This window comes from Haliaeetus albicilla, chromosome 1 (assembly GCF_947461875.1).
Source record: "Haliaeetus albicilla chromosome 1, bHalAlb1.1, whole genome shotgun sequence".
Lineage (NCBI taxonomy): Eukaryota > Metazoa > Chordata > Aves > Accipitriformes > Accipitridae > Haliaeetus > Haliaeetus albicilla.
This window is the reverse complement of record NC_091483.1, coordinates 26,103,618-26,121,230: the sequence shown is the minus strand read 5'-3', so window position 1 is coordinate 26,121,230 and position 17,613 is coordinate 26,103,618. Positions and strand designations below refer to the sequence as shown.

Below are 17,613 nucleotides of genomic sequence, written 5' to 3'. Positions count from 1 at the left end.
AAATGTAATGACACATTTATCTAGTAGCCTTTACAAACAGCAGCAGAAGTAAATGCTCCTTGGAGGTAACATTTTTGGAGGTGATTTCAGTCTGTGTAATTTTCCAAACTCTCCATGCCTTCTTTCGCTCTGCAGAAGGCTAGCACAAAAACTGAACATAATTTAAGTCCCATTTAATTCTTCAGAATAAGCTAGTCTTTCAAGTCAATTTTTCAAAAGGGCTCTGAAACTCTTTAGAAAATCTGGTTACCAGTTTAATTAAGGGAGCTGCTGAAGGTTCAGCACTAGTGACTGTCTGACCCTCATTTCAGTGCCTCAATGTGACAGCAGCATTCTCTGAAAATGTGGCGCTAAGTGACTCATCATCTTACTCTGTGTCAGCCCTCTGCATCGGGGTGAATTTTACTCAGATCAAGTGACACTCTGATGATGGAGGGACACTGTGTGATTGTCACAGATTTGTTTCTGCAGAAAACCAGAAGGAAATTATGGCTTTTTTAAGTAGAACACCTATCAGGATCCCTACCCCCCTTTTCAGTTACTTAAGTTTTCAGTAGTTTCAGGTGTGACTCAGGAAATGATGATTTTAAATGATGCATGACTTGGAAGTAATGCCTTCTAGGTTGCTCAGCTGTAAGTCTGATCCCATGTCTTCAGGGATGTTAACACACTGTTTTAATTCTTTGCCTAATAAGCTCTTCTAGCAAGTCGAAATTTTCTTTGCAGAATGCAGTCACACCTGCAGTTCACTAAAATCACTCATCCCTTTCGATTCAGGCTCTTTGCCATGGTAGTTCTTCTGCAAATGAAATTTTAAAAACCAAATGTCATTGAAGGTCATGTTGCAATAGAACTTGTGTGAGTCATAAAACTGATCCCATAAATGTATGAGAGTGATTAGGAGCATTTCTGCTAAGCCATACTGCTAGAAATTCTTTGCCATGTAGATGTGTCATGGTTTAAACCCAGCCATCAACAAAGCACCACGAGGCTGCTTGCTCACTCCTCCCTGCCTCCTCCAGTGTGATGGGGAGGAGAATCAGAGAGGAGAAAGAAAAAAAAACCACAAAACCAAATAGAACCTCATGGGTTGAGATAAGGACAGTTTACTGGGACAGCACAAGGAACGAAGTGACAACAACAACAATAGTACTGATAAAAGAATAGACAAAGCGAGTGATGCACAGTGCTACTGCTCACCACCTGGATCCCAACACTCCTCCACTTCCCCTGCTGAGAAACCACCCCCCAGCCCGCTCCCCAGTTATATACTGAGCATGACGTCACATGGTATGGAATATCCCCTTGGCTAGTTCAGGTCAGCTGTCCTGGCCCCCTCCCAGCTTCCTGTGAAAATTAACACTATCCCAACCCATCCCAGGACAAGCTGTTTGGTTCTGACCTATAGATTTGCTGTAGCATGAAAGTAGGCAAGAAAGCGCTCCTTTTCTGTAAGGGCATGTTTGCACTGTAGGTCATGCTGTCCAGAGATATTAGAGCTACCTTTAAAACTAGGTAGTTTGAATACCTATGTAGGTGACAGTGTGTGCAATTCACAGAACCCTCTGAAGAATTGGGTCAATAGAGTTCCCTGCTTCCCCAGTGATGCTGTTATCTGTACCTGAGCTAGCTTGAAACAATAAAAAATGTGATCTGCAGTCACACACGGATGCAGTCAACTGGACGGCAGCAGAGTAGAAATAATCTGCGTAAGAATGACAAGTTGCATGTGAAAACTTCTCAGTCTGAGATCCAAGTGCATGAAATACAGTCACCCTTCACCTGTACATCTGACTGGTATTTTATGCATTGTAGAGTTTTACTATACCCTAAAGCTGCGTAAGTTGCAAAAATAATTTAAGCGTAAGTAACTAGACAGCCAGTGCAGTTTTTCTTCAGACCTGTGCTCACACATCTAAACAGACAGAATGCTGCCAACCGCTGTGGGTTTTTTTGTTGCAAATCTAGAATCAAGCATATTTAGTATTTTGATCTAAAGTTCTGTGTGCCTAAATTTGATAAGCAACATAAGTAAATAGGTAAAACACAAGTAATTGGTCGAAATTAGAGATTTTTACCTACTTTCCTATCTTGAAGTCCTGGAACTCTTTTGTAAGATCACGTTGCCAATGCAGCCAAAAGTTTTACATGTCCTTGTGAAATCCTGTGTTTCAGAATCTACTGTGTCCCCCACTGTTGTCAGCAATGAATACTCCACACACCCTGTGCAAGGTGATATTGTAGGATGCCCTCCTTCGTACGAGTCATACTGCCTCCATGGTGGAGTGTGCAATTATGTTTCTGATCTGCAAGACTATGCCTGCAAGTAAGTACAGAAATTTGTATTGTCTGTGCTGATGAATGGTATCCTTAGGGCTCAGTTGAGTGCAGATGTGAAGTGTTTGTCCATAAATTATCTGTTCATTACTCATGCTAGCAATTATCATTAGACTCTGCTCTTCTCTGTAAGTGATCACTGTAAGTTTCTGTAAGTGGTCACTCCATTCACACCCATTACAATTAATAGTAGGATTCGATTTGTTTCCTAAGCACTCGATTCTTTGCTTTGGAAATGTGAGATAAATTGTTAAATGACTTAGTGCTCATAGCTTTATGAAAGATGTGCTTGCTCTCTCTCCTTTATGTGTCATGCTGACTTGTACCTCCCTGTCGGCCTTGCTGCTCATGTGTAGCATTCACTGGGATGGAAGAGGACACCTCTGTCTTGTCTTCTCTGATTGGGACCAGGGAGGAGAAGCCTGGTGTCAGCATCTTCCCTTACAGTTTGAAGAGTCTTGATTCCTGGCAGAAAGGGTACAACATGATGGTCCTCTTAAAAACAGGGAAAGTAGCAATGAGACCTCAAAATCGAGACCTCCTTCCTCTTGTCAGTATTTTTGTGAAGCCTAATTTCTGGTTCCCCAAATGCAGTTACTGATAAAAGCAAAGAGAATCTTATCTCTCCAGAAGTCAGCCTTGGTCTGGTCAATGTGATGGCCTAGTCCCATGGGGTAATCATTTCTTCAAAACCATTAGTGCTGGAACTTAATTGTGTAACTTGATTATATTTGAATCTCTCTTCTATCTTTCTTCAAAATCAAGCATAGAAGTATTTGCAGTGGGAAAAATCCAATACCTGCGTCCTCCCCTGGGGTCTCACCTGGTAAGTGAGGACCTGTGCAGGGGATGGATGCTGTTCTGTAGTAGGCAAATCTCCCTCTGTGTCTCAGTAACTCGGGTGGCCATGGTGTAACCCTGGAGCGAGGAGAGCAAGCTTTGTGCTGAAGGGTTTCTTTGACCCACCATTCCTCCAGATCTACCTTGTACTGCACTGCAGGAAACTCTGTACCAGGCCATTCCTGCAAGCACTGTCAAATCCTAGGCTTTCTTATTTTTAAATATGGGTCGTCTCCCCTACCTACAGACCTCTGTACCTGCAGGAATATGAAAAGAATGTATCTCATGTACATACATGGGAATAAAGTGGATGCTTTGTGCCATGGATCTCCTAAGCTCGGCAAAGCCATTACAGGAGATGAGACTCATGGTCATGTCTGGTATATGTTATGAATTTTTAGTGTAAATTTTAGAGGCATTGATAACTATGTTTTTTTCACTTCATTGAGCTTCTCCTATTGAAACTGAAGAGTCTACATCTGCAGAACTTTCAAATCGGATCACATCTTTTTTCTTCTATTTGTCATGTGTTAGTGCAGAATAAGAATCCAAATGTACATATTTTTCGGTTCTGGAAGTGGAAGCCATTTAAAAAATTAAGAAGCAACTGTGCTTAGCCGTTTTCTTGGGGGTCAGGGTTTGTGTGTGGACCTTGCTGAATTCTCACATTGCTGAATTCTCACTAGATGGCAGCATTAATTCATGTAGGCTGTATATATGAACTAACAAAACGAAGTAATGGAAAAATGTTATCTAACAAAAATATCTAGCAAAAATCACATACCAAATGTGATTTGTGTTTTAATTAATGAAAGCTCTTACACTACAAAGTAAATCTTCTAGCTTGTTTGGAATTTATTCTGATCTTACATTAAAAATTAGCATTTTTCTGCCTCCTGACATACATGCATTCTAATTTGTGACAGAATGAGAGTGCTTGCGCCTAATTTAATAATGAATGCTGCTATAATGTTTTCAGGACATTAGATAAAAGCTGCTGCAGGTAAATCCTGCTTCTTTTGCTCATTTGACTAGCTCTTCTGACTTGAATAAACTAGACTGATAAGAATTGTGAGAAGGATTTGAACCTACATTGCTGAGAGATTGTTATGAATTGAATAGACTGTTCATTTTTTATGTTTACTATTTCCTTTTTTATGTCTCTCACCTTGGACAGTAAAACTAGGCTGAGATTCTTGATGTATTTCTCACGTCCTAGTAATTTTTGATTTGATGAAATGATAAGTAATTTTTGTATTGGGTTTTACAGTGGTAAAAACAAACAAATAAAAACTACCTACAGAAGAAGCTTGTATTAAAACTAAATTATGAGGATATTTCTAATCCATACTAGTGTTTTTTTTTAAACACTTTCATTCGTCTTTTATTTTAAAGTAAGGATTTAGATTCAAATTTGATTCCCTTAACCAAATCACTCTGAAAATACGAACAAGTCCTATTTGCCTATTTCAAAGAAAGGGAAGCTTGCTGCTGTAAAGAGTTAAATGGAAAATCTTGTGGGAACACTAATCACACGGCAGGACTTAAGAGAAGATTATTTTTTCTATTCTTTACCATTGGAATTTGGAAATTGTAATCTCTGTATAATTCTGTAGGTGATTCAATAGCTTTATAGTAAAAAAAGCCTTCTCATATTGAATTCTACAGGTTTTGACAGCCATTCCTTTAAAGTAATTTTGTCTTCACCATTACTAAATTAAACCAGGTATTTCCATAGCAGTTGCCAATGGTAAATCAATACACAAGGTGACTGAAGTGATGATCCGGGGCTTTTCCTCTGCCGCCAGTTACAAAGTGTGCTCACTTCCTTTTGGCAGCTGTGTGACGGGCTACGTCGGAGAGCGGTGCCAGTTCAGCGATCTGGAGTGGTGGGAGCAGCAGCATGCTGAGCGGGTGAAGATGCGGAACATCACCATCACGGTGTGCGTAGCAGTGCTGGTCCTCCTGCTACTGCTGGGGTCCCTGGCTGCCTACTGCCACAGGTAGTGCTTCCAAACACGTGCTGTGAACGTGTGGCACAGGGACTAAGGTCCTGCTGACTTTCACAGAGAGCTCATGGTGAAGAACACGAGCTGTTCCTCAGCTGGTGGAAATCGCCATATCATCCTTGCTACTCTTTTGCTTTTCAGTAATTGGATCTCTGAATAATTCAGAAAGTTCTGGCATGTCCCTTGCCTGCAGTAATCACATTGGTGTTAGTGAGTAACATGTGTCTGGGGGGAAGAAGGATAGACCTGATTAGGTTGGAAGAGGAGCCATAATTTGTATTGATGAGAGAGTTCAGGAGCCATGCTATTCACTTCTTCCTTGGTTTCCCTTAAGAGCTCTAGATGTCTGAAATTGTCATGGTAGGGTTTGGTTCTTCTCTGCTAGCTATCCCATTAGTTTGGTTTTGCTTCCCTTTCAGTGTAGAGTGAAAGTTTCCTTGCCATTGAGAAAAGCAGCTTACTAACCTTCCAATAGCAAACTTCCACAGTGATGCCTCCAGCATCTTCCAGTGTGTGAAAGCATTTTACCTGGCAGTAGAAAGAATAAAATTAGGAATGTGAGCCTAAGGCACATCTGTTGTAAAAGTAGTCCCTGGCATTTTCCATGGCTATAATGAATTGTGCAGGTTTGGGATTCTTCTCATGGCAAAAAGAATCCCTACACTCACTGTTTAAGAACCCAGTCTGATGTGAAATTAAATGTCATCGAGGTCCCTTGGACTGGAAAGTATTCAGCATTTAATAAGTTAGAGTCTTTTCGCCATGACCTTGGCAGATAACTGTTCTCAGAGGCTCTTGTTTAAATGCATATTTATATTGAAAAGTAAACAAACAAAAATCCAGACAGCACCCAAATCAAGAGTCTCCTGCTGCATGCCAACCTGCCCTCTGTGGGCAGGGGTTTTGTTTGTGGTTTAGGTTAATTTTAAAATTAGGCTCTCCTAGGCATAAAAAGTTAAGCTACAAAAGAAGTTAACTATGGAAGCCAGTATTTTCCATTCTTATTTAATGGTTCCTAGCATATTTAGTCCATAATAGTAGACAAGCTGCCATGTTTCTTATTTTCTATTAACTAATGGTAGAGGCCCAGAATTAAAGCTAAGTGCAGCCTGGTTTGTTCTCATGACCTGGGATTCAGAAGCTAATCAGTGGAATGAGACATTCAGAATAGACAAATTGTGAGATTCTTATATTTCCCATGTATGTCATATAAACTGTCATGAAAAATAGCTAGAATGTGGCAGGTTTTAAGGTGTGAAGATACTCATTCTCTTCCCTTCCTTTCTCTTTTGTCATTTCTCCCTGATTTACCTTTCTTTCTTGCCAAATGCTTTTGATCAATATAACTATTTACCTCGACAACAAGTTTTCAATTACATGCTTGACTGAATTTGTACTGCAGCTATTACTAGCATAACTAGATCAAAATGAAACCACTGACCTAAAATCCCTATTTAACTGGAATCTGGAAACCAGTATTTGGGTTGAAATTGCTATACTGCTTTTTCACATTATCTACTGTATTTTGAAATATACTGATTAAGTCTTTAATAGTCCTGTTCCTTCCCCTCTAAAATGCAGACGCCTATCTCCTTTTAATTGGAGGAAATTAAGTTGGAGATCCACACTTGCCAATTCAAAAAATGTGTAAACTGGAGGCCAAGAATACCAAAGTATCGTGTTGGTTTGTTCAATGACTTGTCTGCTGAAGAGCACTGTGTCATCCTTAATGTTAAGTTTATGTAGTCTGACTGTATACTATGCCAAGTTTCCTATCTTTCTTGGGAAGCAAGGAAACAACTCTTTTTCCAACAACAAAAAAAATCCGAATCACAGATTTAACACCCACAATCCCTCCACCTCAGTTGGCCAAGGCCATGCAAAAAACGACAGTAGGACTGGGATTAGGATTGAGAAATTCTTGGCCTCTTGCCCATGCTCGGTCAGCTAGATCTCACTGCCTCGTCTGCTTGTGCTCAGTCACACATGAAGACTCCCATGCCTGGCAAGTCCGCCTGGCATCTGTTACTCTGCATGCTGTAAAATAAGATGTAGAATTAGTGATCCTCTTGAGCGGGGCATCCCACTGAGGACCATGCCTGTGTGTGAGCTCTGTGCAATGGATTTTATAACTCTATAGTAATGGGCTTGAGTTTTGTCAGCATTATGAGCTGCAGTGCAGAATGAGCACATCCAGGTGATAAAATATGAACAGCAGCCTTGCCACAGTGTCAGGAAAAGTCAAAAAGGACTATTTTACCTTATTTCTCAGCATTCTGCTCTGTGGATGTACCCTCAGATCCGACACCTATTTGATTTCATATCAGCAGTCCCAATCTTATCCCCTGCTGGAGACAGTTGGGTTTTTTTGTTGTTTGAATACACAGGAACATGTTATGGAGAATCTGGGGAGAAAATCTGTGGTGGAAACAGGTCTTCCTCATTTCTAGCAAAAAGCAAATTTTATTTACATTGTATATTCATGAAGGGAGCAACATATGATAATTACTGCAGATGCACTTTCCAGTTAGTATATGAATATGATGTAGAAATAAAAGGAAAATTCCTATTTTCTTTGGTACATGTCTATTAAATTTCATTTAAAATTGATTGAGTAAAAGGTTATTCTAACTTGAGACTTCCGGAATTTGAAGAGTGTAACATTAATCTTGATAGCTGATGTCTAGATGGAGAAAAAACATGTATGCAAAGTCAGTAAAGATGTACTGATTTGAATCTCAAGCAGTGTAAATGAACTCTTTTTCTTTGGACCATGTTTTCTATGTTGGGGCCTATATGGGCTTTTAATACTGCCTTATTAAGTGATTGCTGTTTTACTGTAAAAATAGCAATTTTTTTTAATTTCTGGAACTAGCCACTTAGAGCTGATTATTTGTATCCTTTTCCAACTGCAGGTTGTACTCTTAGCTTTTTCACCCCTTGAGTTAATTTGTTGGTCATGCTTTTCCCTGGAAATGTCTTAGTTCCAAGGTTTTTGAGGCTTTCAGTTTGTTTATTTCATAGTAATTTTTGCAATTGTTGTTCTCCATACATGATGCAGATGAATGCAGAAGCGACTTTCATAATTTTAACTATGAGTGGTGTACAAAAATATTCAGACTTTTATTTCTGAGCTTCACCCACAAATGCTGTTCATTGTATTGGCTGAAACCTAAATCTTTATAAGAGGAATGTATTATAAAGAGAATGATATAAGAAAATGGAAGGGGGTAGTTAAAATTATGAGGTCTATTGTTTTTTCTAATGAATGACCCTTTACAGATGGCACATTTGAAAAAAAATTTGTTCACTTCTTACTGACTTCTGTTTCTGACAAGCTGTTTGTTTTAACCACTGTGCGGTAATTGACAGTAATACACCCTTTCAAACCAATGAAAGAAAACAAATTATATATCCCTTCTGTAAATACCTATAGAATAATGTGTGAAAGGAAGCAGCATCTGTTCCTCCCAAAGCAAAATAATTTGTTTCAGCTTTTGTTCTATTGCAGAAGTCAAAACTTGTATAAGAAGAATCTCTATGCAGAAGCGATAAGAGATGCCAGCAGCCGCGCTGACAATGAGAACGTGACACCTACTAGCAACAAGTCTCGGGTAACTATATTAATGTGGAGTGGAGAGGGAAGCAGGAAGGATCAAAGAGTGTTAGGGATCCACTTGAGATTATCCATCAAATAATTCACATCTTAAATATATTAAATAACTGCTAGAGTCATCAAGTGCTTTGCTGTGAACCCTAGTTCATCTTACCTCATTGTTATCCCTCAAAGTTCACAGCTGCCTGGATGTATTGCAACCATTAGCCAGTGTTATTGTTAGCTTTGAACACAACAGTTGGGGAACTGTGTTCTAAATTAAGGAAATGGCAATGTGATGACATGGCATATCACGGAGTTATTTTCACAGGAAAGTATGCCCTCTGTAAAAAAGGCTTCTTGGAAGCCAAGTATTGTGTGTGCTACATGAGATGTTGAACTTTTATTTTGGGGGTTGATGAAATGAAATGTCTTTGTCTTAAAAGCTGCTGCCTTGTAAAGAAAAACAACCAGAATGTTATCAGGCAGTTTGGGAGGGAATATAAAATACCAATTTTGCACTGGTGTAGGTAGAAATGCCATCATGATCTGGTTGTACTGGCCTGTTTCTGTTGTCATTTTTGAAGTTGCGTCAGAGAATTTGGCCCCATAAGATCTGACCTAAGGACCTGATTCTCACTGGCATTAAAATGACATTACACTGCTGGGTGATGGCAATTGAAACTTGAAGTTGGCCAAAGTGACAAAATTGGCATCTGTGGCTACTTTTGTGCCCAGTCTGAGACTCCTTTCTCAGAAATGTGTGACTTACCCTAAGAGCTTGTCTGCACACGCATACCATTCAGCTCTGAATAAGCTGCTGTAATGCAGGTATCACCATACTTGTCCAGGTAGCATCACATTAGCTAAGCAGCGTCCACTCTTCAAAACAAGCACAGTTATGCCTCTGGGAAAGACTACTGGAAGAGTTTATACTTGTACAGGATTGGTGATAAACTCTAGTGAAGCACACACCTTTTTACTGGGGTAACTGCACACAAGTTTTTCTAGTATAGGTATTACTGCAAGGCTTTAAAGCCTTCCACACCCAACTATAGCTGGAAAGGTACAAGAATTGTGTGCATAGTAGTCATAGTCACAAAAGAATTTGACTTTAAATGGCCTGAAGTTTGACTCTGCTCCAAATTTTTGAGTCCAGAAAGAGATGAGTTTGTTCTAACTGGGAATCTGAGGGGTTGAATATCATGGAAAATTTATAGTGAAAATCCAAGCATTTTTAATCAACCCGAAGAAGGCCTCGCAAATGGTTTAGTTTGAGTGTCTGGCAGGATTTGTGAGTGGGTAGCCACTGAAACACTATCAAATATATGTTGGGAGTACTGAATTTACTTGACCCTGGTTACAACATATTGTTCCTTAGCTGGTCAGCTGCATACTCTTGTGGATCTTTTATTACCAGCACTTTGTTACTCCACATACTGGACAGCAAATGTGCTGAATCGTGACGATGCCATCATTTGTTCATAGCAGAGACAAAAACCACAGCTTGCAAAGTATATGAGGCTGGGAAAATCAGAAACATTTGTTGGGACTGGGAACAGCTCGTTGCCTGGGAGCAGTGCTGTAGGAGGCCTGCAGCTCATCAGCTCTGTCCCCACCTGCTGTTGCCCCCACAGTTAATGCTAGTGGTCAATGATATTTTTGCTGAATATAGGAGTAATTAGACAGCTAAGCAATGGACCGAATCAACAAAAACAAATCCAACCTACTCATTTATTACGCACTCGTGTTAAATTTCACCATGCATTCTTGTACTGGGAGACATCAAATACATTAATAAAGTAATTTATTGCAAATGGTTTGTTGCAGGCTGGAAGAGGAAATCACTGACCCTTTGCTAATTATTGATGCTTACACAGTAATGGATTCCTGTGGTTTCATGCGCGTGATTTGCTCTGTGCTGATGTAGCCATCGAGTGTTAAGTTCACTGGGGCTTCATGCATGCATGCACTCAGGTTAGAAACTGTAGAGTTGCCAAAAAGCAGCAGGAAGTTGTCCATTTCTACTGTTCACTTAAAGTGGATTATTTGGGAGCTTTATGTAAAAAAAGAGATTATACTACATCAGGGATAGAAAACTCTATAGCTCCTCAACTCTTAAGGTACTGGAAGAGGTTTTTGGGTATTGATTTACACAGCATTAATAATCCTAATGAAGGACTTCGTATGGGGACAGGATAATGTGTATGCAATAACTGTAAAGAGCTCATGAAATTCACTTCTTTTGTAACCCATAGTGCTACTGCTCATTTGTGAGACTGGGGAGAGGGAGAGTAAAGACTTTCTTGTTCTTGCCCATCTACGTTAATGCAGAGGATAAAAAGATTTTACACTATCACACATATCAAATGCTAGGTATCATGATACTGAAACTATACCTATAAATTGTCCAAGTGTCATGCACTTTTTCCCTTTACTTCTATTCTGCCAGGTGAGGCTACATTTATCTGAGGGTATGCCTGGATATTTTTTCACATTTGTATTAGAGTTCCATAATCCAGGCTAGGTTTGTCCTAGGGATATGTAAGCCTTGGTAAACTTCTGCACATGCCTGGATTTTGATGCTGTTCTGAGACTTTTCATCCAGCAAGTGTTCTGCTTTGCACAGTCAAAGATATTTTGCAGAACTGTGCAGAGCTGAATCTCCTCCAGGGGTCTGTCACATGTGGGTTAGCAGCTGTAAGCCTACAGATTTTATGTAAATGAACTGATGCCTAAATAGTCACACCTGCTACATCTGTGATCTATCCACATAAATCCACCAATTATCCACCTGGACCACTGAATCTGTCGGTCCTTCTGTTGGAACATCTTATACAGACATTTTCTCTTCTTCCCTGTCTCTGCTCTTTAAACATCCCCCCTTTACTGGGTTTCCCTCTTTCCCTCTATACTATTTCAGCACAGTGCTTCACATTGCTTTCCTCTGCTTCTGTTTTTTTCTGTTTTCCCCCTGGTCTTTTCAGCACATTCCCCCAGAGGGTGCCATCTTCCGCTTCTGAGGTGTCACTTCCACTGTCACTGTGGGATGATGGAACTGCACCCCCAGATGGTGCTGAGAGCCAGAAAGGGAGGCTCGCTTCCTTCCCTGTGTCTGGCAGGGCTTCCTGCTGTCTGGTTTGCAGGTCTCTTTAATACTCTAAAAGTGGCCCTCAGTACTATGGAGAGGGTTGATTTTCATGAATTTTTGTTCGTGCATCTGGAAAGGTTGTTTTGCAAGGCAAGAGAATGGGTAGTTCTTTACTAGACTGGAACCGCGCACTTTCCAAAGACCGGGGCTGTCATCATCTCAAATGTTTAATTATCTGCAGGGGAAGGGTCATCCCTGAAGCCAAGGTGACCTTTTTCCCCCTGCTGTGGTTGGAGTGTGTGGCCTTTCCAGTTTGCCTCTTGGGTTTCAGAAAACCAGTTCATTTTATATTAATTTGGGGTCTGTATATTTTGTGCATATTGTATGTATTTCCAGTTTGCGGTTATTAAGGAGTGTAACAGTTCTCCGGAGACTAAAGCGGTTGATCTAATTGAGTGTGAGACAGCAGATCCTCATCCTGCCTGTCCTTCAGAATACGGTGAGTAGGATTTCCTTCCTTATTAGATCCCTCCTCACCTTTGTACCAGCAGGAGCAGTGGCTGATAGAGGAGACAGAGAAATTAGAATTACATGTCTGGCCTGTTTAAAGCTGCTGTGCACAGCAGAAGCCGTGTTTGTATTGCTGTGAAGAGACCATTCAGTCCTTCACTTACCAGATTATTCATGAGAAATTACACTACAGCAGTGCTTTCACACTCATAAGAAGCCAGATGCTTCTTCTGATAGTAATAATATAATATTTTTGCATTTGTATAGAACTTCACAGGTTTGCTTCATAGCAAGTGAAGTTATGCCCATCATACTGATGGGGAATGTATATCCATGGAATGAGTCCTTATTCATTTAGGCAGGATAACTGAAATGGTGTGAGAAGCCCAGGTCTCCCCAGAAACCTTTTGCCCTGAGGCAGCAACTGCAGTTTTGCTTTTTGTGTTAAACGAGGTCTTTGACTGCTTGGGGATTGTTTGGTGCTTAAGCAAAAAAGATATGAATGAAGGAGTTGTGCCTCTCATACCTGGTGCAAAGGCAGCAGGCAGCACAGAAGCACACGACAGGCTTCCATGGCCCACAGGTTACTACCTGGGCCACTCTGAGTTTTAGGAAATGCTGCCTTATAGATGGCAACTGAATCTCCTAATTGCTCAGATGGTAAGAACTGATCGAAAAAGACTGATATCCTTAACCATTTGTCCTCTTTACCATATATACCTCCTAACTACAGAAATTACTAGAGAATGTGGTTTGCATCCATCATTTAGAAATATACAAAGACAAATGTCTGAGGATACTTGAATGGGCAGGCATCTCACAAGATTTTCCAAATTGCCCATCCTGTCCGTAGACATATGATGGGAAGTCACTTTATTCATCAGTAGAAAATATGCCTCACATTTACTTGGTTGGACTAATATTGTGAACATGTGTAGAACTGTATTGTCCAGTGAAGGAAGCCTGATGTTTCCCATTAGGAAGTTCTGTTTTCATTTATAGTTTTATCAGATGCAGCTATTGGAACAGAAATTTCCCATAACAGGTGTCTGATTTTTTCCTGGTTGAAAATTTTAGCAGAAGTGGTTCAACCATTTTAGACAAGACTGGTAAATAAACTGATGTCTTTTCTAGCATGTTAAAGAAAGTTCTTATACCATGCCAGTGAATAATTCTAAGATATTTTGACTTTGGAGCAGGGGCTTTAATTTTGCCAGGCAGGTAGTCTTCCTGTCCTGGGCATGCTTTTTCCCATTCTTATGTATTAAAACAGAAACCCATGAAATTTGCCTAGGACAAGTAATTTCTTAAACTCTGAAGCAAGTTCTTGACTTTGCCTCTTTTTTTTGTTCTCCCGACATGAGTTGGTTTTGTAATTTTCTGAACCCGATCCTGTGCTTCCTTTCATAGCTTTCCTCTCTCAAAGATGCCATTAGCTTTCTTTTAGCTTAGTTCTTGTGAAGCTTCTCAAATGGCTTTCAGTAATACATATTGGTTTTCTCCAGCGGAACAGCCTATAACATACGACAAAGCAGCAGAGACTTTGGCAGAAGAGAAGAAAGAACAAGGCTGTCAACAAGAGATTCCCGTTGGTGAGAAATCATGTCAGCCCATGGGAGCAGCAAAGGGCCCTCCCCAGGCTCCCTGGAGCATCCCCCCAAAGTCCCTGCTGGAAAGGGAGCCCTGCGAGCTTGCCCCAGCCAGCCTGCTGATGCAGCCAGACTAGAAGCAGCCTGGGTTTCAGTAGGAAAAGGAGGAAGGATGAAGTCAGTAGAGAATGGGAACTCATGAAACACTGAAGCAACCCTCATTTTTTTGTTAAAATCTGCTTTAGAAAAAACACAAATCAAAACAAAACACAGAAGTCCTTGCCACTCCTTCCCTGTCATCTCTGCTTGGAAGAATTACTGTGAGCAATGTATTAGCAATGAGTACTCTGTAAGTATCACTTTAAGGGTCACTGCTGCTAACTTCATTAACTGCCTGCTAAAAGGACATTGAGGGGAAAACAGCCAAGTGGGTGATTTATCAGAGATAAGTATTTTCTAATGGAGTTTTTTGCAAGTAGTGGTCTTTACACATACACAGAGTCCAGAAACTGCCTAGAAAATGGGCCACAAGGACAACTGCAGAGAAACTGGAATGGAAAATGATGCAGGAAAATGAGTTAAAAATGAATATTTTTATTAAAATACTGTTCATGGACACTTTAAGCCTCTCCCCAGCACTGCTGTAAGGCCACTGTAACTTCCTGGACTTCACCACAGATATTCTTGTATCTGCTTCTGTAAGTGAGCACCAAATGGGATCTTGTATTTCTCAGGTTTGGTGGGCTGGAGGATTGTTTGTGAGCATATGGTATTAATGATGGTCACATCTATGAAGTGAGAGGTAATGTTTGAGGGGAAAGGTGATTCTTCATTAAATTTTCCAGTCTACACTGGTCTTTCAGAGCGTTACTGGATTGTTTCTGGACTGAGGCAGTGGGCCTGAGTCTGCTTTCAGCCCTGCGAGGAAGCATGTGCTGGAGCTGTCCCTGCCTCACAGAAGTGTGTCTGACAGCAAACCCTGGTCCATTATATAGGAGTTAGTGTGGGGAAAGAAGTCCGGCCAGTTGATGCTCGAAAAGAACAGGAGAAGTGGGACAAACAAAAAACCACCTCGGTTTAGACTGACTTCCATGTAACTGATCTGTGCTGCCTGGTAAAATCCATGGGAACAATTGGAAAACAACACCATTTTTTCTTGTAACTGGCTTTCTAACAGCTACGGTTCCCTTCCAGTTATTTACTAAGAACTAACTCACTTATAAAGCTCTGTTGTATACAGAGTTATAGCTTAGTTGTTTATCAAGTGATTTTCACCACTAGTCTTGACTTCCTAAGGCTGTTTTCAGAACGTTTTGGAAGATATCTGGAAATCAGCTAGATTACTAATAATGTTTTCATTGTAGGGGATCTCTCAGTTCTCTGTCTTTGAAGCCTACTACTGTAACTATCAGACACCTTCTTTAAACTCCACTAGAGTGCCCACCACCTGCGTTCCTTGTAATTCATTAGCTGGATAATAGTAGCAAATGTTATTGATTTGTGTGTTTACCATCCTGTTTTCTGGTTTTTTTAGAATTCTGCCGGCAAGGTATGGGATGTTGTTGTTTGGTTACCAGCTCTGTAGGCCAGTGAAGGGAAAAAGTATTGAAAGGCTCTTACCTTTTGTCCAAAACAGTTACACACTTGTAACTTTGTGGAGTCGGTTCTGATTTATGTTGGTGTAAACAGTAAGAACGTTGAGCCCAAGGTGTCTGAATTACAAAAATTATAATGCTCTGTTGTGTAGAGGGTTGTCACTTATTTGTTTATCTTCTAAAGTGATTTTTGCTGGTGGTTTTGAATTGTTAAGTCTGTTTTCTAATCACATCAGTTCTGAATTCAGAATAAACTTGTAAAATAGGCGTTTCCAGAGGTTAGTTGGAACTAGTAGCAATGAAGATGCATCCTCTTTTGTGAATGGCAACAAGGTTACTTCCATGAAAAGAGAAGTGGTTGGGGAGAGTTGGCATATTAAACTGTGTTCAGGAGAGGACAACCACTGGGCTGAACCATTAGTATTTGATAGATTTGATTTTAAGTTCAGTATAGTTTAATTTCATTAACATTGTTAAAAGCATCTAGTTTGGATTCCCTGGTCTTTCACAGTTCATCACTGATCTTGTGGTTTTGATGGGAAGAGAGTCCAGCTATAAAGGCCCCGATTCAGTAAAGCATTTAATTTCCATGAGAGCTAGACAGTAAAATGACTTTGATCCCCATACTTTGATTATCTCTGGTGAAACATGTTTGCATGCTTAAAATCAAGGAGTTGTGTTGAATAACAGTCAACATTTAGTTGGAAGTTTCCCTGGTCAAAGGAAAAAAAGATTTGTAACTTTGACTCTTGTCTAAACAAAGGTGTTTCATACTCCTTACAAATTAGTTTCATATTCTACCCTGTGTTTTGTTTACTTTGCTTTCCTTCAGTCTAGGGATCTAATTTTAAATTTGATAGTGTTCTTTACAGAATAAGATAGGAAAATTAAGCTGATATGTTTTTGTAATTAGGGTGTTTTGAGTTTTAAATGTTTTCTAAACTCAGCTCTAAACTCAAAATAATCTTTAATGTAAAACCTTGAAATGATATTTCAACACAAATATAATATATTTGGTTTATTTGTATGTTTATAAAGCTATTGATTTATAAAATAAATTTTAAAAAATCCTTGGTGTCCCTCTTGTTTTAAAAGAAGAGAATGCAAAATTTTGGTTTCAGTTAACCCATGTCATGTTTGTTGATAGCTCCATTGGTTTCATACAGCCACAGTGTGTAATGTGTTGGTGCAGCATGTGCAGATATCATGGGTTTTTCATTCACCGCTCAGAGAATCTATACTAATAAGGATTATCTTCTGCAGCTCACAGGCAGATCCCAGCTTGAATATGGTAAGTTTTTATTTATTATTTTAGTTATACATTCCCATAAACCAGTAGAAGCCATGTCCTCCTTTTTTTGCACATTTAAATGACTGTTATGAATGTTGTTGCTTGTTTGTCTGGAAATATTACCCATGGCTTCACAATATGTTTTCAGACTGGTCTCCAAGATGTTATTCTTAGGCTTTACATGCACATCAGTTGAAGTGAAATGGTTGAATCCTGGAGGTTTCTCAGGTTTTTTGGCTAAACTTTTTTTCAGGTATGCAAAAAAAACCCCCAAACTTTTAAAATTATTAGACTTTCTGGGTATGTAGCTAACAGTATAGACCTCAAATCCTACTGGTATACTCTGACTTTTAAAAATGAAATTAACATGTGTTATATTAAGCTGTAAAAGAGGAATTTAGAAATGTAAGGGGAGAAAGCTTGACAAGGTCCAAAGTGACAAAACTATTGGTCAATTGTAAAAAGCAAGGGAGAAAATGAGTTTGTTTAGTTTAGTAAACCCTGACTTTATTGAAGTTGACATTTCAATTCTCTAAAGCCATATTTTCATCGTGAACAAGTGAGGAATGATTCATGCTCATTCATAATGGCCATAGGCAATGCAATGGTTCCTAGTCATAGGGATACATGACACATCTCATTTTAAGCCCCTTTTGCAGTCACTTGCAGCTTTGCAGAGGTTTATCTGTTCGGGCAAAAAAAATTCCATCCTGGTAATGTCTTTCAGGATGAAAATATTTAAAAAAAAAATCTAGG

General features: G+C 39.7%; 1 protein-coding gene across 5 annotated transcripts in view; it reads left to right on the top strand.

Annotated features, from left to right (window-relative positions):
• Positions 1 to 16,628, top strand: part of EGF (epidermal growth factor) — a 65,315-nt gene extending 48,687 nt beyond the window's left edge. For 4 of the 5 annotated variants that reach the window (XM_069782826.1, XM_069782850.1, XM_069782817.1 and 1 more), the window contains 5 exons: positions 2,176 to 2,326; positions 5,016 to 5,180; positions 8,698 to 8,800; positions 12,269 to 12,371; positions 13,888 to 16,628. In XM_069782826.1, the coding sequence (XP_069638927.1) occupies positions 2,176 to 2,326; positions 5,016 to 5,180; positions 8,698 to 8,800; positions 12,269 to 12,371; positions 13,888 to 14,108 (743 nt within the window). In that variant the 3' untranslated portion in view covers positions 14,109 to 16,628. Of the gene's footprint in view, positions 1 to 2,175; positions 2,327 to 5,015; positions 5,181 to 8,697; positions 8,801 to 12,268; positions 12,372 to 13,792 lie in introns of all 5 variants that reach the window. The other variant, XM_069782843.1, reaches the window with a different exon arrangement.
• Positions 16,629 to 17,613: the final 985 nt, after the last annotated feature.